Raw genomic sequence first — 25,587 nt, 5'->3', positions numbered from 1 at the left:
CCTCTTTACAGGTTTCTCCCATTGTCTTCTGTACTTCTGCAAACCTCCCTCTTCTGTGTGTGGATCCTGCCATCTTGGATATGAACCAACACTTGGAGAGCATGTTTGCTATGAGTATGCAGGCTTAATGAATGTGCAGAAGCAAATAAGGTAAAATAAAACATTATCAGTGAAGTCAGCCTTATTTCATTTATGAATGGGGTTCATTCATAGTTGAAATAGGAGGGTGAGAGGGACCGTGTTAGCAGAGGTGTCTATGTAGCATGATGAAGACCACAATTGCATACTGTATGGTGGGATTTCAGACTCTACATCTCAACCAACAACCTGCAAGTCTCCCTACCTATACAAAGAAGAAGAACAAGAAATGTGGCCTCCTTAGACACGTGGCATCTCAACAATTTAGACAAGATTATACTTTTATGACATGGACATTTCAACAAAGACTTTCTGCATTTGAATGTGGTTGGGGGTAGGGTTCTTTTGTAATTTGTTTTTGTTTGTAAAATATAAAAAGTCATAATATTCATTTTGCAAAACCCAATTTTTAAAAAAACCATTACTGGAGGGGGAAAGTATAACAAGAGCTCATTCAATTGATCATGCAGAAAAGACCTTAGACGGCAGCTGAAATGGCAAAAAAAACATGCGAGTGCATCATGTCAGACTGAACCATATATCAATAAGGGGAAGGAGTGCAATCTGCAAGCAACACCTAATGACTCTGCTAGGACTGACATAATGGTCATTACAGAAGGATCACTGCTTTGAAAAAGTCTGTGCAAGATGCCTTACAAACTGGGACAAAGGTTGGTTTGGAGGAACATGAGAGGCTCCCACTCAGTGTTCTGTGACATTTACAGAAGCGTTATTGATCAAAAACACAGTTTGAGAAAGTGCAAAGGAGAAGACAGCTTCTTTACTTTGAACTTGTGTGCAAGAACAAATTTCAGCAGGTGTACTTCTCACTCATGCGTAACAAGTTGCCCACTTTGAAATCCCCCCCACCCCTGTGCAAGTCTTAAAAGATACAGGGGCAAGTCTTCAACTGAGCTTAGTTTATTTGTAATACTCAGTTGTGTTTTTCTTACTCTTATCCAGTTTTTAAGGTGATTTTATTGAACGTTGTTTGAATTTTTATTATTTTGTTAAAAATACATTGTTAGTGCGGTGTTAGAAACTGAGATATGAAAGCTAGGAGCTGAATGACCTTAAGCCTAGATTATGGACGCTGCAATGGAGTGTCTAGGCACACTTTTTTATAACAAGAATACAAAGCTGAAAACCTTCAATCTTATGCTCATTTTTCACATGGTCTTGTCCTCCTCTGAAGACTGCAAAAAACAAAGCCATGCTTCCCCTGCCCGCCCCCCTAATATTCTTATGAGAGTCCCTTCTCCAGCCTTCAGAGAGTGGCTGGAAGTGGGGAGGTAGAAAAAGGTCCTCCTTTTCTTTCAGCAGTGGCAGTTTTAATCTGAAATGTTAGGTGCAGTACTGTGCCCAGAGCTCAGGAACTGCTTGCATTAATGAAATTCCCTGTCGCAAAATGCGCCTAGAACAATAGGAGTTTTAACGCTGTGTTAGTGTATTTTTAAACCACTTAAGAGACCTTTATCATATTAAGCAGCATACATTTTTATGACTGAATGAATGTATTTAATTCTAGTCACCCTAACAACAAGCAGGAAGAGCCATTCTGGATATAACGTTGGGTCAACAAGATCTGGGCCAACCATCACTTGTATTTTTGGTTGTAGACACTTCACACACTCCCAGCCACAGTTATCCATTTGTAATTGGGGAACATTAGTGACCAATCTTATAATGCTTCTGCATATATATATGTATGTATGTATGTATGTATGTATGTATGTATGTATGTAAAGGTAAAGCGACTCCTGACCATTTGGTCCAGTCGCGGCCGACTCTGGGGTTGCGATGCTCATCTTGCTTTATTGGCCGAGGGAGCCGGAGTACAGCTTCCGGGTCATGTGGCCAGCATGACTAAGCCGCTTCTGGCGAACCAGAGCAGCACACGGAAACACCATTTACCTTCCCGCGGGAGTGGTACCTATTTATCTACTTACACTTTGACATGCTTTCGAACTGCTAGGTTGGCAGGAGCAGGGACCGAGCAATGGGAGCTCACCCCGTCACGGGGATTTGAACCACCGACCTTCTGATCGGCAAGTCCTAGGCTCTGTGGTTTAACCCACAGTGCCACCCGTGTCCCATATATATATATATATATATATATATATATATATGCATACAAATATACCTTTGCATATGTGTTATGCTATTATACTAACTGAAATATACCTTTGCATATGTGTTATGCTATTATACTAACTGAATTCATCATGGTTTATTGTATGAACATTTTTTTCTTTTTTATTATTTAAAAGCATTTCACATGTTGTTAAAAGAAATAGGTCATTGTCCTCATCAACAAGCCAGAGAAAGGTATTACCCCCAACAGACACTCTCCCCCCCACACACACACACACTGCGGGTCACAGCTATCCTCCTTCAGCAGCCTCCTCCTTTGCCTTCCAAGAGGCTAACTGCAAAACATTCTGTCTGTCATGGAATGGCGACACCTTGTGATGAAAGGAAGCAATTGCAACAAGGACCAAAGTAATTCTGTGCATCCTCTGACGGGCCCTGCACCACCTAACATTAAGCACACTTCTGAAAAGGCCACTTTGCTGTCTCTGGTGAGAAGTGAACAAACAGAAAACTCCCTTCTCCTGTGCTGCAGAAGATGATGGAAAAGAGCAGGGAAGGAGGGACACTGCCCCCAGCCAGGAAGCTCCTCTAACCTCCCCGCCACATCCTTTGACATCCCCCCCCCCCCGTGAGCACTGCTGTTTGGGCCACAGTGTGTGTGTGAAATAAGTGCAAGCAAAAGAAGTCAGCAGCTGGTTTTCCACCAATTGCCATTTACTCTGATTCAGCTTTAAAGGAGCAGGTTTTCACAAGGAAAGCTCAGGGGCGGGGGTCTTTGCTTGGACACGGAGCTTTTAAGCCCAGACAGTGCCTGGGAAGCATTAAGGAAAGGCAAGTGTGCACAAGCCTTTTGATGTCCACTGTTTTACTGTTCTTATAATGAACTGTGGAATTGCAGAGTTGGAAGGGACACCGAGAGTCATTTAGTCCAACCCCCTGAAATGCAGGGATCTCTTGCCCAACATGAAGCTCAAACCCACGAGCCTGAAATTAAGAGTCTCACGCTCTACCAACTGAGCTATCCCATAAATCATTGTTCTCATATTAAAACCAAAGTATGTGGGGGGAGCAGTATATTTTATGCACCATAAACTTAACAGTGGGAGAATTTCATCGCAGCTGATAGGCTTCCAAAAATTCCCTTCCACTCCTCCTGCATTCTGTTCCACCAGACAGTCTCTCTGGCTGCTGTGATGGCTTTCTAGGGCTGCATACACACTTTCCCTTTAAAGGGCATTCGAAGTGCATTATTTATCTCAAGTAATTCTAGCCATCTCAAGTAATTCCAGCCACAATTCAAGTCCACTAGGGCTAAGGGGGCACTGCCCAACCAACCTCAGTCTACCCTTAGCCAGTGCCCCACCTGCCTACTTTCTCACAACCAGTCAATAGGGATGGCACAGCTTGTCACCTACCTCATCCCCTGTCTCAGGCTATTGATTCCATGGGCACAATGAATGTTAAAAAACACCCTGTATTTTATCATTTATATTATGACCGGGACAGGGAATTTCTAGCCTGTGGGCCAAAAGTGGGTCTCTTTTCTGGCCATGCCAGAACAGCTCTTACTGTCAGAAAGTTCTTCCTAATGTTTAGCCTGTCAGGGTTAATGGTGCTTCTAAGACCAAATTGAATCAATTAGTTCAGCTCCTGCCCTCCTGAGCAGCGGAAAACAAGCTTGCTCCATCTTCCATGCCTTTCAGATATTTGAAGTTGCCTACCCTGACACCTCTCAGTCTAAACATACCCAACTCCCTCAATAGCTCCTCCTGCATGCAGGTTTTTGCAGCACCCACACAATCTTGTTCTCATCAAAATGCCATCCCACATGTCTCTCTACCCCTCCCCATTTAATCTGAACTGGTCGTTTCTTTGGATGTTTTTTTTTTTACTTATTTGTGGAAAAGGCAAATCTGGATTAAAGCAAGGAGGGATATGGGATAGTATTTTGATAAGGATGTTGTTGTGTGAAAACAGTGCAAAACTTGCATGCATGAGCAGCCACCGAGTCCAAAATAAACTGCTTAGTGGAAGTGCCCAGAGTTAAGATCCCCCCACTACCATTTTAATCCATTAAAAATGTCCTCATTAGCAAGGTTTTAAAAACTAATTTGCATTTACCTTTTTAAAATACAAATTGAACTAATTAGTTCCTTAGTTCCTCTCACAGAGGTCCTACGTAGCCTGAATACAAAATGTGATTTACTGTTGAATCTGTACTGTTCCATTAGTTACAGCATTATACATTTCCACTGGAATAGCACTGCATTATGTGTCAACATCCAGCTCCATCGTTCTTCATATTTATCTGTATTTGCCAACCCAAGGCAATTTACTCGGCAGTCGCTTTACCTACAAAGAGATATGGATCACTGGCTGGCTGTTCTGCAGGCGTGTGGTGTAAACACTTTTGGCTTTTAACTGGTGACATTGCTTTGAAAAATGATGTTTTCCTCCCTTGCCTTTATGGCTGACTGAATGCAAGCAAATGGAAGGCAGTTCCTTGAATTTCAGTCTTGAATTCATTGAGCATGTAGTTATTTCTGACTGTCAAGGTGGGGAAAGATCCCAAACCCTGACTGCTCTTATTTCCAATATTTGGTTCATCTCTCCCTTGTAAATTTTTTATCTCTTCTCCTCTTGGTTTATAAATAATGAATACCCCATCAAGACATACAGTGAGATGATAAACAGGTGAACAACCTGGATCTCTAATTCAGTTCTTAGAGGTCATTCTCGGGAGGTAATAGCAACTTTAAGGCTGTGTACAAACTCCTGTTACAAACTTTAAGGCTTGTGCACAAACGCAGTGTGCTCCTCCAGTGCGCTTCCACCACTGGCTTGGGAAGCAGTGCGCGCACAATGTTAGCCACAATCCATATTGATCCTGTACCTATCATGTCACTTCTTCGGAAATGCTGCATTTTGATGCATTCCTCTGCAAACCAGCTTCAGTCGAAATTGAGAAAAAGAACAACATCGCTGTGTTTTAAGCGGGTAATGTGTACACAGCCTTGGCCTCAGTCCTGTTCTCCTCTTTCAGTTCTGTGAACAAAACTGAATCCACAACAAACTGCTGTGCAAAAGATGCTCTTCAATTCTACAAATGCCATATCATGTCTGTCCCGCATTCGCAAGGGATCGATCCTTCCGTGTGGCAGCACCCACTACTCTTTGGAAATCTCTGCCTATTATTATTAGACAAGCCCATTCGCTATACTGCATTGTTTTTGGCATGTGCCATTTTTGTTTAGGCACACCTACCCAGACATACAGTTTTAAAACACAATTTTAGCATATAGTTTTATTATGTGACTGTGTTATACCTGCTGGTTTTATTTATGTTTTGATAAATTTAATGCCAAGTACTTTTTAATGTTTGATTTTACTGCATCTTTGACATTGTTTTAAGTAAACCAATTGCGGGGAGGGGAGTTGTCAATTAAGTTGTATATAAATTTGTCAGATTAAATGGCAATAAATTGGGCACAGAAGTTCAAAGGAAAAGGAATGGATATATTGAAGGAAAGTTCTCAAAGAGCTTCCAGAGCCTACAATGTGAAAGGAAAACAAAACAGAAATGCCAGCACTGTGTGTGTGCCCATACACACAGTGTATGTGAAAGCACACTGGATATGGAGTGTGCCCAGCCCAGCCTATGTGCAGAACTTCGTCAGAGAGAACTGCACAGCAATTCTGGGATATTATGGGGTCCTCTTGGAAGCCCCCGTAAAGCTCTGCAATTGTTCGCAGCTGCTTCCACCTATAGCCCCACTGCCTTTTAGTGCCACATCATTGGCCGAAGTCAAACTCCCACTCGCAAGCCTGCAATCCAGAATCACACAAACTGTTATTTGCCCCTCATCTTTCAAGCCTTCCTCAAAACCCATTCTTACGTCGTTCCCCCCCCCCCAGCCTTTTCTGCATCTGGTTACCATCCTTATCTCATTCATCCTAAAAAACAATCCTGTCTGCAGTCTGTCTCAGGTATTCTTTACTGTCTCAGACACAACAATTGTCACATAAGCTGGGCTGGGCCCACTCCATATCCAGTGTGCTTTCACCGCTGGCATTTGAAGCTGAGTATGTGTGACGTTAGCCACAGTCCCTTACCTATCCTGTAGTTTCTTGAGAAATGCTGCTGTCTGATGTGTTTTCCCGCAAACCAAATTCCATCTGATTTGAAAATGTAAACTACAGTTGAGCTGAGGCATCTGTTGAGCATGCACAGATGGCAGCAGCACATGTGCAGGTGACAGCTTCATTCAATAGGATTTGGGGGTGTTGCAGGCACAGGGAAATAAATCAGGTAATGTGCATCAGGTGAAGACATCCCCACCTCCTCTCCAGTGTGCGCAGCAACATAAAAATGTGACCTGAAAAGCAGTGGGGAGTTGACTTACTGCATTTTAAGCTGCTAATGAGCACTTAGGCATAGTTTCCTCTGACTTCTTTTCTTTTCTTTTTTAATAGCCAGCATGGCAAAGCAGGGGGCAGGGAAAAGAGGCTAGTTGAATAGGGAGCATGTCAAAAAATCAAGCATGCCGGGAAAAACACACCAAGTATGCCAGCAAAAGTGACCTATAGTTCAGCCCTTAGAAAGGCCATCCAGCACATGGAACTTGAATCAAGGTGTTCTGGGTACAAGGCTAACAGCTTTCTGGTCTAAACTGGACTTCCCTCGCTTTCACCAAAATGCCAGTGCGAACATCGGCCTGGCAAGGAAAATAACTTGTTACTCTTCACTATTCCTTTATCAATCTCTATCCTCTCTTTCAGTATTCATCTTTGCCATCTAAGGTAGACAGGCTTTAAATTAATTAATAAATTTGCTGCATTTATATCCCACATTTTTCACCAATTTCTATTCATCCATATATATATTTTTTTTAATTTAGTTTTATTTATTTATTTTATGAATTGCTTCCCATGAAACATCCAAAGCAATTCACAGTAAAATCAGGAATCAGAATTGGAAGGCTCTCAGTGAACTGGGTAATTCAACAAACAAACAAAAAAGATGCCAGAAAGTTTTGTACTGTTCCTAAATCAGCTGAAAGGGCCTAATGGACAGATAGGCACTGTATACATTTTTGAAACAGACATCACACAGAGGTGGTCAAGACTCTCATGTTTAACAGCTCACCTGGCCGCCATTGGTGACAAGGAATCCTATGAAAGGCGACTGAGCAAGATGGCAGATCTGCCCTCTGCCAGCCCACTTGGTTTCTGACTTGGTTGCAGAGGAAGGGGTTTCCTCTCATCCGCAGCCAGCATGCAAGTGGTTAAATACAAACCTATTCATGATGAGTTACAGATAGGTAGCTGTGTTGGTCTGCCATAGTCAAAACAAAATAAGTTGCTGAATTGCAACTTATTACCAAACTTAAAACTATGGAGAGACCTGGTCTGAACAAAGACATTGGATTCTTATCTCATTATACATGACAAAGCCATTTTTCACCTTCTCACCCCTTGCTTTTTCCTGTAAGACCTATTGCAGTCGTTAAGAGTCGTCAACAGGCTCATCACAGCTATCTGCCAATCAGCCAATCCCACCACCCTTCTGAGTAATACCCCTCCCCACCTTCTCACTACATAGAAGGGTCTGGTGACTTCTGTTTCAGTGTATCTGAAGAAGTGTGCATGCACACGAAAGCTCATACCAAGAACGAACTTAGTTGGTCTTTAAGGTGCTACTGGAAGGAATTTTTGTTTTGACTATTCATGATGATTTATTTAAAACACTGAGAACTGGGATAGCTCATTTGGTAGAGCACGAGACTCTTAATCTCAAGGTGGTGGGTTCAAGCTCTACGTGGGCAAAAGGATTCCTGTATTGCAGAGGACTGGACTAGATGACGCTGGTGGTCCCTTCCAATTCTATGATTTTATTATTTATATCCCACCTTTCCATACAGTGGGGTAGAAGTGGGCTAGGTTTGGACATCTCATCATGTGATTGATTCACTATGTGCACAAATCATAATTTTTCCACGACAGGTGGCACTTTGAAAAGTCACTACGAAAGCCTCTAAGATCAGTACTGGCACATCAGGAAGTCAGCTTACTCTGAAAAATTGTTATCTCCATCACATAAAGACATCCAATGGCAGTTTCATTGCACACCCAACTCCAAACATATCACACTTCAGTTTAGCCCGTATCAATCCTTCTTTCAGGGTCAAGTGAATCAATCCTTATTGTACACTTCATTTAAGGGTAATCAATCTTGAATGGAGAGATTTAAGAGAATATAATGAAGCCTCAAACCATTTGCACAGAACAGAGGAGGAAGACTTTAAAGCGAAAAAGCAGAGAGGAGCCTTTCCAAGAGCTCAGCTACTGAAACTAATTTGAGCAGTGGTATTTTCTTAAACTGCTGATTCAGATAAAACAACACAACAGCTGAAAAGCACACTGCTCAGTATAAAATACATCCTCGCTAGTATTTAAAGGAATAATAAAACATCTAGCAAGATTAATTCAAAGCCTTTGGTCAATAAACCCTTTAAAGAACTGGCACAAAACGATATTGTCTGGCACGGGCAAGGCCGAGATAAATTTGATTCCTTGAGGAACAGAAAATGTAATGAGAAAATCTCTTAATAGTGCCAGCATTAGCATTACAAGGACAAGGGCTACCAAAGTCACCAATTTGTTGCAAGTGCTACGCTGTGCTGCACATGCCAAGTAGGCTGTGAGATCAGAATAGAAAAAGAGGAGCAGGAACCAAAAGGAGGGGGTGTCAGCAATCCTTGTCCAAGAAATGCTGCCCAGTTGCAACTTGGATGCAATAAATTATCATTGATCCCTGCCTGGTAAGTTATTTCCAGCAAAGTTCTGTCGTGCTTTTCCAGGATTGATTATTTTTTTTTTTAAGTCTATGAAAAAGTGAAGATCTAGAGCTGCACTGATACAGTAATAATACAATAATGCCTGTTTCTCATTTATAGATTTTCAAAGGATATTTCATGTGGCCAAATATGCAAGAGAAGTAGCACACACACACACTTATATATACACACTATAAATCCCAGTCATGAACACACACACAAGAAATGAAGTGGGGGGAAATTGTGACTAGCTTCATGAAAGAGGCTAGTGGTGAAGGCACTAGCACACCATTTTGAGTCATCTCCTTTCTAGACCAAATCACAGAAGACTCCCCACTTCTTTCGACTAATGCAGAGGGAGAAGGAAAAAACCTCAGAAGCCTCTACCAGCAAAATTAGCCCCCCGTGAGGCTGCATAAAAATCATACATTTAGAGCAGGCCCATGGGCCAGATGCGGCCCAATCGCCTTCTAAATCCGGCCTGTGGATGGTCCGGGAATCAGCGTGTTTTTACATGAGTAGAATGTGTGCTTTTATTTAAAATGCATCTCTGGGTTATTTGTGGGGCATAGGAATTTGTTCATTTCCCCCCCCCCCCCAAACTATAGTTCGGCCCCCACAAGGTCTGAGGGACAGTGGACTGGTCCCCTGCTGAAAAAGTTTGCTGACCCCTGATTTAGAGCACATTCCCCCTCCCAATAATCCTGAGAACTGTACTTTGCCCCTCACAGAGTTACAATTCCCAGAACCCTCAACAAACTATAGTTCCCATGATTCTTGGAAAGGCAGAAACATGCTTTAAATGTATGGCGCATTTCCAGTTCAACCTGTTTCCATCCACATTCATTAGTTTGCTCAGCAAACTGAATACAGTAATACAAATTCACATTCAGTAAAAGGAGGACAGTGAGGTGGAAGAGTTGGGAGACAATTAACCAACTGTAGACTGCTACAGCATGTGTTCCCTTCTCCCAGGCTTACCTGTGTGGGTTGCTCTGTGCCGACATCCCCAGCTGATGGAGTGGAGTTTGGTATTTATGTCTGGAATCCCAAGTCCTGTTAGGGTTCTAAGCAAATAAATATTGGTAATGTTATCAAGCTACATGAGGAGAAACAGGAATATGCCTCTCCCTGTACCCCAGTCCCCCATCGCACCCTTCTGCTGCATCCCAGTACCACCCCCCCCAGCTGACCTCTGCAAGCAGGGGAGCGTTCCACAAGGCTTTGACAATCATCTACTCAGCCCCGGGGGTAGGGAAGATGAGTGGCAATGCCGTGCGCCAGAAGGCTCTTGCACTTCCACCGCCTGAGGCAGCCGCTTCCCTGTCTCATGGATGGGCTGGCTCTGTTCTCAGGTTCTCTGTACACTGTAAGACTAAGTTGTTCTGTACAATGTGCTCCCTTTTTATGTAAAACGTTCTTCCTCCGTGTAACCTTGCATACACTGTACCTTTAAAACACATTCAAAGCACTTTATTTACCCTCAAAGAATTCTGAGCACCATCGTTTACACCTCACAGTTTCTTCCCCCTTGTGCATGCAGTGCTCTCCTTCAACTACTGCAGTTCCACAGGCTTTCCTCCCTAAATCCAGAGATTCCCTGTACTTTCAAAATCCAGTTAGGAGAATTACATTGATTGCATAGGGAATCTCCAGGTGTAGGGAGGAGAAAGCGTGTGACAATGGTAGGTGGAAGACAATGCTGTATGGATGAGGGGGGATTAAAAGAGGGGCAAGGGGCTCATAATCCATACTAAAATGAGTTATGGATGGGGTCCAAATCTTCAGTAGAAGATTGGGCCCTAAAACCCATTTGATTAACCACAGTTCTCTGAAAAACCATACAGCAGAAGCTGATAGACACCACTTTTGCAGGACCTACTTTGCTTTTATTATTATTATTATTATTATTATTATTATTATTATTATTATTATTAAAATGCTAACTGCAGCCAAAGCCTGGGGTTAAATAATGACTTGAGTTGGCAGGTGGTGGTGTAGCACCCTGCTTGTGGTTAACGCTTAGCTGGAATGAAATATTCAACGCAGCAATAGAGAAATTAAAATAGTAATTTATTTGTCAGACAAATAAATATGAGGCACAGTGGTATATGGTTACCAAGCTCTGGCCTGGCCTCTTGCCATTCTGGCCAGCACTTATATTTCCTTAATCCAGCCCCCTTGCTCCTCCTGTGGCTGCCTCTGTCCAATCAGCCTGGTTGAAATTCCTATTGGCTGTTTGCTAGAACCAATCACAAAAGATACACCCATTTCCTTTTGCCTTTTATGGAAATCAAAAAGCTATATATTCTTCTATCTATAAATGACAAATAAGTAGTAATATATCTTACATGTGTCTCAACAAGGAATCTTAATTACCAGCTCACCTCTTGCCCTCCTTGCCCTATTGCCTTCCAAAACAGATAATTAATCTTGAATTTTTATCTTATGCATATGTCAAGGATTGAGTTCACATCAACATTGAGAGATCTCCTTCATTTGAAGGTTTCTAAACAAAAGGCCTGACAACCATATATCAGGAGTGCTCGATTGGCGTCTTCTGTCTGGCAAGGGGCTTGGCTGGTGGCTGACTTAATTTCAGGATAGTTACAACTCTTACAACTATATGAAATAAGAATCTAGCATTTCTTAAATCCTTTGCATAATTATATTTAAGCTAATATATTTAATACATAAATAACCTTTTAAAAGGAAAAGAAATCTTAAAAGGATCTTAGTTTAAGAAAGAAACAGCTTTAGAAAAGATTTCCCAAAATGTTCTCTTTCTGCCAGCTAGATGCTTTTTCATTGCTCTTGACCTTCTTAACCTTAGGAAGAAGATATGGCTCATTTTACTATTTATCCACCCTTAATTTGTAGGGTCAGTGTAACCTTGGCTGTCAGCCTGTAATTCCCTTTTTACGACTTTGAGAATTGTTTTCTGCTATAAATCAGGGGGGGGGCCCTTGTCTAGGAGTAAAACATCTTGCCAAGGTTTTTAGGCAACTGGTCTTCTGCCTGGCATGAAACAGAACATTTTTAAACTCATTCTTAAAATACAAGCCCTGATTAAACATATAAGCTTTAATAAAAATGCAAGCTTATGATTAGATGCCTCAGTGGTGTTGGAATACTTTTAGAATTAAAGAACAGAGAGCGCCTTCCCATGCTCAAGCAGGAATTTGTTTTAATTATCAGAAATGAGCTCACAGTTCTGTCACACCTACATGCCATTCCTGGTTTCCCCTCGTCTCTTTAGCTCAGCAGCATATTTTAGAAAGGGGTAGAAGAGAGCCTTTTGTTGTTGCAATTTGTTGTTGCAATAGCTGGGAGTTGTTGATCAACTGCAAATTACCCTGAGATCTAGAACAGATCCCAATCCACCTTCTTCTGCACACGCCTGCCCCAGAGCATTGTTTCTTATAGGGTTTTGAGTTGAGATGAAGCTTTGGAACAGCAGCATGGATGCAAAATTGTCCTCTCAACAGCATGGAGGGATCCTGCCTTCTCAGAATAACCATTTGGAAACCCTAAACCTCACATGGTGTTTCCTATTAGGATCTCTTTGTTATTTCATATAATTTTTTATTTAATAAAATTTATATACCACTTGACTGTAAAAACAACAGCATTTGTCACTCAAAGCATTTGTCACTTAAAATAATTTCTGAAAATAAGCAGATTTGATATCAGTTATTCATGCAGTATTCCACTGACTTAAGGGCCATCCATAAAGCATATCACACTTGTTAAAGCCTTTTTATAATGGAATATGACAGGCACCCACTATCTGTGCTTTCCAGAATACATGCTTGTTTTGACAACCTTTCTTAGATGGAGAAGGTCTCTGCTATGGTTGTCTACTTTGACGTTTTTAAATTTATCTGTTGTTATTTTGTATTGCTTTTAGTTGTGTTTGTTGTATTTTGTACATCACCCTGAGACATAAGTGGAGTGCAATAAAGAAATGAAATAAATGCTGTCCCACCCAGTTATAACACTTTGTCCCATTTTAACCATAGTAAATCCCTCCTTTATAAGCTTTTTGCAATCTCCTCCTACCCAATACACGACATACTTTATGGATAATCCCTTAGCCCGGTGCTTCTCAAACTGTAGATCCATTATGTTTTTGAATGGGACTCACAATGGTGGACTATTTTTTTTCCCATTACCAGGGGCATTTTTTGTACTTCTTTTTATTGGGCCAACAAGCTCCCTCACTCACTCCATGTCACACTTAAGTTCTAGGCAACACAATGACCATGTACAATAAACAATCTTTTATAGAATTCCTTCAAACCATAACAAGTCCTAAATGAAAACTTTAGTCTAAAGATTTCATTTTGGACTTGTTATGGTTTGAAGGAATTCTATAAAAGATTGTTTATTGTATATGTACATAGTCATCGTGTTGCCTAGACATTGCTGACGTTCTCTTTGTAACACGGATTTGTTTGGTTACTTACGCTTAAGTTATAGGCAAACAAACAATGCCTACATATAACTATGTTAACATTATGAAGAAAATCTAAATTTCTTCAATGTTGACTAGGAATGTGAAATTATTTCATTTTCTATTGTAGAGCAGGAAAATAGGTTCCAGTAAGTGGGGTTAGGTTTAGACAGGTTGAGTAACTTTACAAGTGAGCACTGCCTTAGCCCATCCCTCAGATTTCTAGGAAACTTGAGTAGGCTCGCCATACATCAGGAAAATTATTGAAATGTCAGGGGATATGCAGATATACGGGAACGTGATGGGAAAAAACAGTGAAAACAGCTCAAAAAGCTTTAAATCAATTTGGGTTTGTTCCCAAAAAGCTCAACAATATTGGTGGTTTCCTTTTAAAAGCTCAACAATTTGGGGGTCTTCCCAAAAACGCTCAACAACTTTGCGTGCGTCAGGAATTTTCGTTTTTAATATGGCAACCCTGAAACTGAGTAGACAAAACATTTTTATTTTAGAAGCTCCGATTTTTGGTTTTACATATTGTAAATCTCATGACATTTACTTGGTTTTGTAAAGTGGTTTATTTTTTTACTGTTGTTACCTGTCTGGAGCACTCTAAAATTAGACGGGGCAGAAGTTGCTATATAAATAAAAATAAGAAGGATAAACAGCCAACTTCAGCCCCTGGAGGCTCACAAGATGTCGCCCTAGAAATGGGGGATACTTCAGCCACTCAGGGTTCAATACTTTACTGACTTATCTGGGAGTAAGCCCACTGAACTCAATAGGACTTAGTTCCGAGCAGACACGCAAAGGACTGCACGGTCACCCTCAGCGTTCCCGCCTAAAAACTAAAGTGGCTATTCCTTCCCTCACCCGCTTTCTAAGTACAGTACAGTACTGTTTTTCATTGCCCTGCGCTACCGCCAGCAAAACCTAAGCAGGTGCGGCATAGAACTACCGGAAGTGTGGCAGAAACCAGCACGGCACACCAGGAAGTGTGGCGGGAAGAAACACGGAAGTGCGTTCATCATAGACAGTAGTACCATAGAGACGAGACAGGAAGAAGGGCATTTCACGTGGGAGAAGCGAGGCAACATGTCAGCCTCCTTGCTGAGGAAGGGTCTGGAGTTGCTGGAGATGGCGGGAGGTAGTGTAAGGCAGCGGGGGACTAAGGGAAAGGGATGAAATCCGTTCGTTCTTTACTCTAATAGGCTTTCTTTCTCTCTCTCTCTCTTCCTCTGGACAGCGTCCGCTCCCCGGCCCAAGAGGGCAGCCACCACCAGCCCACCCAACAAGCAGTCGCTGGCGAGGGCGAGGAAAAAGAAGTTCTCTCGGCCCCAAAAGGAGAAGGCGACAGTCAAGGGCAAAGTCATCAAGTCCGCGTTAGGTGAGCGCCGAGGAGCCAATATCTTCGAATCCACCCATAAGTTTTTTACTAATCAAAGCAAAACCCTTCAGGCAAGCTTCCTCTGAATCTCGGGAGGATGCAGTTAATGACCGAAACCTTGTATTTATTGCGATGACGAACAGCAGAGATGCTAAAGTTTTAAAGCGAACCGCTTTGACTTCCGCCTTCTCCAGCTGTTCTTATGTGTATCAGACGCTGCAGCCGAGGTGGCAGTTTCAGAACAGGAGGGAGTGTGGCTGTTGTTGAGTGATGCCTGTTATTATCCTCCAGGTTGAGGCTTCTTAGTTTAGAGAGAAGGGGAATAATAGGAGATATGCATCCAGGTGCATTAAACTATGCTTGGTGTGGGGAAGGTGGATAGAAAAAAATGTTTTTCTCCCTCATAATACTAGAACTTGGGTGCAATCCAACCAAGCTGAATGTTGGAAAATTCAGGAGAAACCAAAGAATGTATAAACGACAAAAGTCATTCCTACAGAAGGTAGTGATGTCTACCAATTTGAGTGGTGCTAAAAGAATAGACAAATTCATGGAGCATAAGGCTATCAGTACCGGTTGCTAGGAATCACAGGTGGGGAGAGTGCTATTCTGCTCATATCCTGTTTACTAACTTCATGTAAGCATCTGGTTAGCAACTGTGAGAACAGGATGCTGGACTAGATGGACCATTGGCATGTTCTCTGTGTTTCTTCAATGAGATCCTATATCAAATATATAGATATATCTCCAAGTATATATATCCAGGCATTTTGTGTTTTTTTCTAGAGCAAATGACATTTCTGTTGCAATTATGGATCAACCAGAGAGGCCTTAATTATCTGAATATTACCTCACCTACAGTACCCTCTGTTCACATCAAAGGAACTAAGGAATATGGAAACCAAAATGTTTTGCTTAAATATATGTTTTGTAAATCACTGGTGATGAGTGCAGGGTCTATGTCAGTTCATATGGAGAAAGGCAGTCCTTGAGGTCCTCAGATGGTTTGCAGATAAGGAATTCTAAAAGGAAACTGAAAAGACAAACTGACTTTTGCCGCAACTGGAGCTGCTTAAAAAATTCTGTGCACATGGGTAATTGTGAATGACATGCAGGAACATTCTGCAAGACTGTAATAATACATGCCCAGGCATCTGTCCTTGTTTTGTATCCATTAGTTGCTTAATGATCCGATTTGTGTATTTGTATAGACATGAATCTCTCTACTACCATCACTTACCCACTTCCTTGGGCTTCTCAATGTACTGTATTATAATTAAGATCTGGAAGGTTTTGTGATTGGCCTATTATCTACCTTGAAGTGACTGCAATATTCGCTTTAGTAAATAATTTTGCTCTCCACATTGGGAATTAACACATGCCCCACACATGGTCCTAGTTGATCCAATGAAAGACCACCTTACCGGTTTTATCTGTACTTTTAGATCTATAACCTGTGCTATACTATATGATGGGCAATTTAAAAAAATAATAAATCTGGGCCGCAGTGGCAATGTCCATACCATACATGAAAGAAAGTATCAGTCATAGCAGCATGTTATATCTCGCCGTATCTGTTGAACAATCTTACTAAAAATTATTTCCTTAACTTTTCCAGAGGAGTATACAAAACGTCAAGCTGTTGACCATTTTCAGGAAAATGTGAAGTACATGACGAGTAGCCATTTCATGACAGACAGGACCATCACTCAGAAGGTGAGCCTTCTACTCTATTCATTAGATCCCATAGTTTACTTGGAGGCAGGGGTGAGGAATGTGCTGCCGCTGCAAATTTGTTTTTCCTGCCTTGTGCCTTGTCACACTCCTTAACAATAATGTTTCTTTAATAGAAATTGAGTTGATAAAGTTTGCCTGAAATATGGGTTCTATGTGCCATATGTTGTGTAAGAAAAACTAACAAATTTCTATACCTGTAAAGTATCAGTTGAAATGATGTCTCAAAAGGAAGAGCTGTAGCTCAGTTGCAGAGCATCAGTTTTGCATGCAAAAAGTCCCAGATTCAGTCTCAAGATGGGACTGGGGATATTCCTGGCCAGAAACTACCAGCCAGTGTGGACAGCATTGAGCTACATGGACCAATGGTCTGACTCTGTGTAAGCCAGCTTTCTGTGTTCCTAAGGTCAGGGCATCTTGAGAAAGAACTTGCATTTTTCCACTTACTATTTCCTATTGCTTCTTGCTCTGCCATTCTTATCAAATGGTAAATATTTATCTTAATACATTAAAAATATATTTTAGGAATTCCTAAAATGATTTCTACTAGACTGTAAATCAGACTTTTTGACTCAAGTTTTTTTTTTTTTTTTTAATTCTCACCTTGCATGGGTCCTTTTCTTCCCAAAAGGAAGAGGCAGTTGCTTTTGAAATTGGACCATGATTTAATTTTAGTATCGGTATGCAGCAATGCAGAGTGTAGCCTTGTTGGACTGAATTTCCTTAAATTATTTTGAACCAGAGCCTAGACTTGGCTCTATTTGAACAGTGTGTCAGCAGTCTGTGCTCAGATCATTGTTTGAGCTGGAAGATAAATTGAGATTTGAGAACTGTAAGTAGTTGTGCAATAATAGAAAGCTGTAACTTCTCGTTTCCCTTTGTTTTGTGTCTGAAGGTTTTGGCCCAAAATAGAGGAAGGAAAGCCAGAGATCGCCGTCAAGAGGAGGAGAAAAAGAAGCCCGAAGGCACTGTTTTCACTGAGGAAGACTTCCAGAAATTTGAGAGAGAATATTTTGGGGGAACTGGAGCAGTCTGACGAAAACGGCACTGCCTCCTGGTTATAGAGAAAACATCAAAGATTAGGATACTTCCTTTTTATAAGCAATTGGGAGCAGAACTTTACTATAGGGAGCTGAAGCACCTTTACATCTAACTTGTTCAGTCCTCTCATGCAGGATGTCTGCTCTTTCTTACCAAGAAAACATTGTTCCTAGGAATAACCTACTTTGGGACTTCTACCTCTCTAATACTATTTGCAGCAGTATGAGAAAATGCTGGCTGGAACCAATCATCCCCCACCCCCAAATAGTTAAGAGGCCTGAGAGACAAATTGAATGCAAATGTTGGGGCAAGGGGAATTCGCTAGAAGTGTGGGAATTAAATACATTTCCTTTTGCAGGAATGCCACTAGGAAAACTCCATAAATGTGTATATTATTGTTACACTTGCATTTTCGTCCTTCTTGCAAAGAAATTACAGCATATATACAGTTGTGCTTCGTACCCCAAGTGATCATCTCTCTAAAGCATCTTAGGTTTCTGTATTCAGTGTGAGGCTGTAGTAACACTGCTTCTGTTAGTAAGTGAAAAGGGTCTCCAGTTGACAGTTTCTGAAACTGATTCTTGAGGCTTACAAGGTAGGTATTTATGGTATAGCGTAACATGTGCTCTTATAGTAGCTTGGGGGCACTTCTGGATCCTTTGCTGTCGCTTGAGGCCCAAGTGGTCTCAGTGGAGCGAAGTGCCTTCCATCAGCTTTGACAGGTGACCCAGCCACGCCCCTATCTGGATAGAGATAGCCTAACTTCTGCCACCTGTGCTCTGGTAACCTCTAGGGTCGTAGTAGTAGTAGTAGTAACATTTCTTATATGCAGCTCATCAGACTGGGTGGCCCCACTGGGCGATTACTGCAGTGTGTTATACATAGGGCTGCCTCTGTAGACAGTTAAGAAACTCCAGCTGGTGCAGAATTCAGCAGCCAGGTTGCTAACCAGGACAAGAGGGTTTGAGCATATTACACCAATCCTGAATTGCCTGTTGATGAGTTTCCAGGCTCTATTCAAAGTGGGGTTTTTTACATATTAAGCTTTGAACTGCTGAGGACTGCCTGCCACCATATGAACCGACCCAGACCCTATGATCGTCATCTGAGGACCTTCTTTGAGTGCCTCAAGGTCTGGGTGGCACAGTGGCGTAGCGTGGGTTGTCAGCACCCGGGGCAAGTAAATTGCGCCCCCTAACCCATGGATTTGCGCCCCCTAACCCTAACCCCCAATGTTGCGCCAGGTGCGGCCGGCACCCCCTGCACCCCCCACGCTACGCCACTGGGGTGGTAGCAACACAGGAATGGGCCATTTCTGCAGTGGCTCCATTTGTGGAATGCTCTCCTCGGGGACGTTTGGCTAGCACCTTTATTACACGCCTTTGGACCCCTGGCAGAAATGATCCTCTTTAACCAGGCCTGACTGATTTAACATCCTATATACCCTTTTAAATGTGTCTATGGGAGTGGGGTTATTGGTTTGTTTTGCTTTTGTATGTAATTTATTTTCTTTTTGTATTTTTGTGAGACACTGATCTTCGTGGGAAGGACAGTAGACAAATTTAATAAATACAATTGTCATTTAAAGTGCTCAGTATACTTGGACCAAGTTGGGCTGGGAGCCAATAGTGTTGGAGGATAGCTGATGGTATAAATGTTCAGCAGCTTGTGAACTATTTAAATTATTTCTTAATTTTGCAGTTTCTGCAAAACCCTAGCATGTTAAGGTAAAGGTAAAGGTACCCCTGCCCGTACGGGCCAGTCTTGACAGACTCTGGGGTTGTGCACCCATCTCACTTAAGAGGCCAGGGGCCAGCGCTGTCCGGAGACACTTCCGGGTCACGTGGCCAGCGTGACAAAGCTGCATCTGGCGAGCCAGAGCCGCACACGGAAACGCCGTTTACCTTCCCGCTGGTAAGCGGTCCCTATTTATCTACTTGCACCCAGAGGTGCTTTCGAACTGCTAGGTTGGCAGGCGCTGGGACCGAGCAGCGGGAGCGCACCCCGCCGCAGGGATTCGAACCGCCGACCTTTCGATCGGCAAGTCCTAGGCGCTGAGGCTTTAACCCACAGCGCCACCTGCGTCTCCCCAAAATGTTAGTCTCCCCAAAATGAGATGGGAAAGCCACTGCTCTCCAGCTGTTGTTTGAAACTTCCATAATCCCAGAGCTTTGGCCATGCTCCCTATGGCTGATGGTGTAAGGACCATAGCTCTCCCTCAGTGAGCCAATTGTTCAGTTATTGTGCAAATTCATTTTAAGAGTTGCCATCTGCACCTAGCAGCCTTGGGCAGCTGCCAAGCCCCCATTCTGGCCCATTAAAAAAAATTGACATCAGTGCATCACTCCAAGTGCAGCAAAATCAACAGTGCAATTTCTAAGACTGCTGAACTCATGCCAGATAAGTCAAAGATGTCTTTACTAGTGGAAATACCCCTCTGCCCCAATTACCGTATGTGAAAATATTTTAAATATTTTCTCCACCTCATCTTAATCAGTTTGGGTTTAAATTACTTGGCAAAATCTGCTGGATGGCGCAGTAACTTTACCAAAATGTGGCAACAGCACTCTGCCAGTAAATCTACTGTGGTTGTCAAAAGCTATGGGTGCATAGCTTTTGCTACTGATTGCTAAATTGTTAGGCTGTTGAAAGCTTCTTCAGAATATTAAGGGAAAAAGCATCTCCACCAATGTAGGAGGCAGATGAAGCTGTCTTGCTGTTAAGTGTTCTTCAGTGTGGATATTCTTAGTTAACTTCCTTTTCTTTCTTACACTGAACAGAAATGCTATCATTTCAATTCTTTATGCATTTTTGTTGCAATATGGCGTTTCAAAACCTTGTCTGCAAACAGCCAAAGATGTCTGACAAATTACCGTAATCAAATTTAAAAAAAAAACCTCATAGAACTAGCTCTTGCTCCCTTCATGGACTTTTGTCAACTGTATCTAACCAAATGACACCCCCCCCCCAAGTACATAGAGTAAAACTGCTATTAAGGTTGCTTTTGAGAATAAAGGCCTTTGGATCATTAAACTTAGAACTATTTATTGGTTGTACCGATATATATATGAAAATATCCACACAACTAGCTTGGAGATAAATACTACCAAAAGTGCCATATCCCATTTTTTAAAGCCTTATCAAATGGAGTTGCCAGGTTCCCCCCTCACCAGCATAATCCAGACCTCTCTATTTTTATTCTTTTTGAATTTTATTAAAATCTGCAGACCAAGCCTGCTGTAAGTAAAACCTCCATTTGCAAGACACAAGACAAATGTGTACTAGAAAATAATTTATTAAGCAACAATACACAGCTCATTGTACTAAGCTCTTATATACATGCATGTAACATATACTCTTGACTACCCTATTCTGGGACTTTAACTTTTTTACCCTTGGCCTTCCGGACCTCTTCAATTAGATCTTTCAAATACTGAATTTCTTTGCTCAGGGAATCTGCCTTTTCCCTCAGTGTTTCATTTTTCTGCTCTAGTTCTCTACATTCCCCTGATAAGGCCTCCTGCTCTAACCTTTTCTTCTGTCGATAGCGTGTAGCTGCAGTCTTGTTTTGCTCCATCTTCTTCAGTTTCTTATCTACTCTCTTTTCTCCTTTCATCTTTACTGGCACTACCTTATCTGCAGGATGATCATAAGGTTTGGACCTCACAGGGCTATCATGCAAGACTGTGACTGATTGACAATCACTGAGGGAATTAACAGAAGTGGTGGGGCTTTGCTGGGGAGACCCCAGGTAAGATTCTGGACTCATGCATATTCCACTATCATTGTCTGAGTGAGCTTCATCCTCTTTTTCACACTTTGGAATCACCACTACTAAGATATGGGCTTCAGTTTTCTTGTCTCCTTCAAGAACATCTACTTCACTGCCTAATTCTAAACTGAAAGAATGGTCTGTAGTGGAAATCACTGACTCTGGAGTGAGGGGAAATGGAAACAAGGGGGCCAGTGGGGCCACCTGGTCTGCCCCAGAGGGAGACTTAGGAGAATGAATAATTAATTCTGTTATCAGTGGAGTTTCTTTGTTGGGAATTTCTTGGACAGGAGGGTCAAATAGATCACACGTGTCCTCCAACGTGGCCATGAGCTCATCTGGGGAGACGGTGGCTTCCAGATCATCGATACCCAACAGTGCATCGAAGTCAAATTCCTTCAAATCCATCTTCTCCACCATCCAATCCATGCCAGAGAAGGCATCCTCTGTTAAAGAAACGACAATTTTTTATAAAACAAAAAACCATGAACTTTAGAAATGAGGGTTTTTAAAAAGTGTTTTTTCTCTCTCCTTTCCTGTGCTCATTTAACATATTTAGATGATGTTGCTAGCACTCATATCAGCTCAGCTCTTTAAACTTATTAAGAATGTCACACATTTACTACATGGAACTATAATTCAGCGAGGCCACCCAACGTTTTCTGAATACGTTTTAGTCTTGTGTCTTACCCTGGCTGTTGTCTGTGGCATTGTTCAAACTATCCACAGCCAGCCATTCGGAAGAGCCCACTTTAGCCTTGTCGCTGGAGAACCCATGCGAACTGAGGTTCTTGGCCACCTCCAGGTAGTCATCTAGGAGGCCCAGGCCCTCCTCAGCCACCAAACACGGCTGGTTGAAGGGGGACAGAAAATCCCCCAACAACATCTCTGTGTTTGAGAAGCTCATTTTGGTCAGATTTTAGTACTTTGTCGTCAAAAAGCGTGGACAAATAGATGGTGTCTTTGTCGAATACAGCAAAGCTGCTGTCTGATGGCTTGAAAAACCTGAAAGACACAAGCAATTTTTGTTGTCATTATAAAGATGTCCACTGATGTTGAATTCAGGTTATCCCTTGAGAGGCCAAAAAAAAGTACATTACTGCAACAACAGCACCCCATGATTCCAGTTTAGGACACTGTATCTGGATCCTATCCAATAGAGTTCTAATGAATACCAACAAGGCACTATTGTACAATAGCGCCAACTAGGATTTGTGGAAAATGTTCTCACTTCTGCAAGACAGCCTGCTTGGGTTTCCTCCCAACCATATATGGTCACAGCCACGGCTTCAGCTCCACCCACCACTTTTCCTGGTCTGATTCATGCATTCACAAGCGTCAAAGGCAACAGCTGCAGCCATTTCATGATCTGCCTGCTGTGCATGTCCCCACCCTATAAATAGGGAGCCATTTTGTGTCCTGCCACGTTCCATGAAGGTTCGATTACTCCTGGTATCCTGGCATTTTTCTAATCAAGGCTGAGCAGCAGCAATATAAGGGGGTGCAAAATAGTTTGATCAAAAAAGGGTAACACTTTCCACTAATATACACAAAGCTTATTTCAAGGTGACAGGGAGCCATCTGAAATCCCCATCCTTTCTTGGAAAGCTCAATATGGCACCAATCCAAAACAGTCAGATCTGAAGCTAGGGAAAGCCAGCATTTTTCTCCTTTTAAGTGTCTTGGGCCCAGCAAAATTAAACAAAAATTAGAGCTGCTCCTTTTGCCCGTCACTGTATGTTGGGAAAAGCTTTACCAGTTGCGGAGCAAGTAGGTACTAATAAACTACAGCTGTTTGGTTTATTAAAGCCGCAGCAAATTTACCTTAAATGCCATCTTTGGTCTATATAGGACGGGAAGACACAGCACAGATCTGTCAATAGTTCAGATCTCATGAGCATTTGCTTAGCTATGAAGGGAAATCACTTTAATTACCCTGGGAAGCCCAGAGGCTCATTAACTCATCCTCCACTTTGGACAAATAGACCTCTCCCATCCTTTTTCTCTCCAAGGGAAGCCTCGCCCCACCCTCTGATCTCCTTTCCACTTCCAAGGTAGGTCTTTATGTTGGGAGGACGAACCATTTCCAGAATGTCACATTATCCCCACTTCGTACCCCGCCCACAAAAGCGTATGTCAAGGCGCGACCCTTTCCTATGGGGGAAACGGGAGCGTAAAACGCTGCTAATCACACCCCGGGGCTTTTAATCCCGTGAGATCAGTCTATGAGCTCCCCCGCCGCCACCGCCCACTACTGCACTGGTTTGTGTTTAAAGATGGTTCTCGTCGCCCCCTCCTTCGGAAGCATGAGGCGATCCTCCCGTTTTGTCCCTCCTCGATACTCACGCCATGGTTGCAGATGCCTGGAGATGCCGAGGCCGCGGCCGATGCTGCTGCGCCTCTGCAATGGCCGATGCCGCCGCTTGCACTGCCGCACCTACCATGCCATGGCGGCGGCTGCGGTAGCAGAAATCACCCCCTCGCTTCGACGCCGCGTTTGAGCTGCGCCCCGGACAGCGACACGCAACAGCAGACTATACACTTAATTCTACAGGCAGACAATGAGGCTGCGCCGCCCGCGCTTTCCGTATTTATACGCAACAAGATCCGGCAGGACGCGCCCCTCGAAGAGCAATCACTCCAGCAGGATCCTTCCACCAACCGTTTCCAGAGTTAAAATAACTTCGTTCAAAGAACTGGATTTTCTCAGAGGGCACTCTGCAGGACTCTAAGGGCCAAACGTACAGTTTGCGGGGCTTGGCGACTGGATCTGCCTGACCCTGCTCAAAAGTCAGCGGAAGGTTTTCAGGTACTACACTGTGCTATTTTACTCTAATGCCGCTCTCCAGGCTCTCAATTAAGGTCAGACCGCGTGACGCAGAAACGGCTGGCTGGCTTTCTATTGGCTTCCTTGGAGCAGTGGGAAGGCGACTGGCTGGAGCAGATGGTGTCCCGAACTCGAGATAGCACGTGAACATAGAAACACGCGATTGGCTGACAGCGCCTGTCCACGTGTACTGTAAACCGTCATTGGCTTAGAGCGGGAAGGGCGTCAATGGGTTTCGAAAGGCAGTTGAGGGGTGGGAGGGAGGCAGAATTATTTTCTGTTTCGCACGCGCGCATTGAAAATTCAACTGCCTCAGGTTGGAGGACGGCGCAAACGTCCTTTCGTTGTCCCCGTCCTGCGTGTTTCTTAATGCGCTGCTGCTGCTGCTTGCCTCTCCCTTCTTTTGGAATGTGAATATAGGAAAGGAAATTTGTTCCATCTTCTTTGCCATCCTTTTCCTTCCCCCTTTTCCAGAGCGGCTGCCATGTTTGGTCGGTGTGGCAAGAGACTAAACATGGCTGCTCCCCTGGAACTGGCCTGACATTTGTGGAGCTCCGTCCGCAGGAGCCCTATAGGGCGCCGTAACCGCCTCTCCCTCTCCCTTTCTTGGCTGTGCTGGGGTGCAGATGGCGCCTGGCGAGCCTAATCGCTCCCCACCCTAATGCACTATGAAAGAGATAAGAATTGAGTGTAACGCAGCTGCTTTTCCCTCAAGATGGCCAAGCTGCCCACAGAGTGGACATAAAGCCTTCTGGGGGGGGGGGGGGATGAGCCTTCAGGCAGCAGCAGCCGCCCATGCTGACTCCTCGCACTTGCCCGCCTGCTTCTCAGGGCCGCATAGCGAGGAGTATGTGGTGCGCTGGACTGGATCCGCGCCTCTGAGCTCTCGGGAGGGTAAAAGGATGAGATCGCTATGCCTTGGTCGCTGCTCGCACGTTTTTCTAAGCATCACCGTAGGCCCAGTCCTCTTCTCTGCACCCAGGCACGATAAGCGAGAGAGGGGAAGGTGTAAGGAGCTGCTCTTTCCCCCTGACATGCACATTTCTGCCCTCCCCAAAACAGGAGAGCGTAGAAGAGATGGTGCCGCTGGGGTGTATGTGTTCTGGGGCGCTTTCTAAGTTGGGGAACACCCCCCATCCTTTCCCGCACCTGGTGCAGATGGCACAAATTGTTTGGTCACCTTTTCCTTCCCTCTCCATTCGGCTTCTTTTCCTGCAGAATAACTGCCTCAGGCTAAGCATAGGGTATGGTTTTTAAAAATAACATAACATGTAGCTTGATCCCCTTCGTGTTGGGTAATCCACT

General features: G+C 43.2%; 3 protein-coding genes and 1 long non-coding RNA gene across 5 annotated transcripts in view; 1 reads left to right on the top strand and 3 right to left on the bottom strand.

Moving 5' to 3' along the window:
• The window catches only part of CACNA1I (calcium voltage-gated channel subunit alpha1 I), a 366,532-nt gene extending 352,076 nt beyond the window's left edge, over positions 1-14,456 (bottom strand). Inside the window, exons 1-2 of one of the 2 annotated variants that reach the window (XM_079994542.1) lie at positions 14,120-14,456; positions 10,050-10,135 (exon numbers count right to left, since the gene is read on the bottom strand). The gene's annotated coding sequence lies outside the window, so the exon portion shown is untranslated. The remainder of the gene's footprint in view (positions 1-10,049; positions 10,136-14,119) is intronic. The other variant, XM_079994543.1, reaches the window with a different exon arrangement.
• An 86-nt stretch (positions 14,457-14,542) lies between these two features.
• RPS19BP1 (ribosomal protein S19 binding protein 1) lies at positions 14,543-18,084 on the top strand. The gene is made up of 4 exons (XM_079994610.1): positions 14,543-14,668; positions 14,768-14,908; positions 16,527-16,624; positions 17,538-18,084. Exons 1-4 carry the CDS (start codon positions 14,617-14,619, stop codon positions 17,676-17,678), a joined length of 432 nt encoding a protein of 143 aa, XP_079850736.1. The 5' UTR covers positions 14,543-14,616; the 3' UTR covers positions 17,679-18,084.
• Positions 17,647-25,587, bottom strand: part of LOC307226129 — a 207,822-nt gene continuing 199,881 nt past the window's right edge. Inside the window, exons 2-3 of the long non-coding RNA XR_013843328.1 lie at positions 18,957-19,214; positions 17,647-18,809 (exon numbers count right to left, since the gene is read on the bottom strand). This is a non-coding gene — a long non-coding RNA (uncharacterized lncRNA). The remainder of the gene's footprint in view (positions 18,810-18,956; positions 19,215-25,587) is intronic.
• ATF4 (activating transcription factor 4) lies at positions 20,963-23,993 on the bottom strand. Its single transcript, XM_079994595.1, has 3 exons — positions 23,802-23,993; positions 22,146-22,460; positions 20,963-21,901 (listed from the first exon to the last, which is right to left on the bottom strand). Exons 2-3 carry the CDS (start codon positions 22,360-22,362, stop codon positions 21,051-21,053), a joined length of 1,068 nt encoding a protein of 355 aa, XP_079850721.1. The 5' UTR covers positions 22,363-22,460; positions 23,802-23,993; the 3' UTR covers positions 20,963-21,050.

The sequence above is a fragment of the Podarcis cretensis genome, assembly GCF_951804945.1.
Source record: "Podarcis cretensis genome assembly, chromosome: 10".
NCBI classification, from domain to species: Eukaryota; Metazoa; Chordata; class Lepidosauria; order Squamata; family Lacertidae; genus Podarcis; species Podarcis cretensis.
The sequence above is the reverse complement of the archived record's forward strand: the minus strand, read 5'-3'. Positions and strand labels throughout refer to the sequence as shown.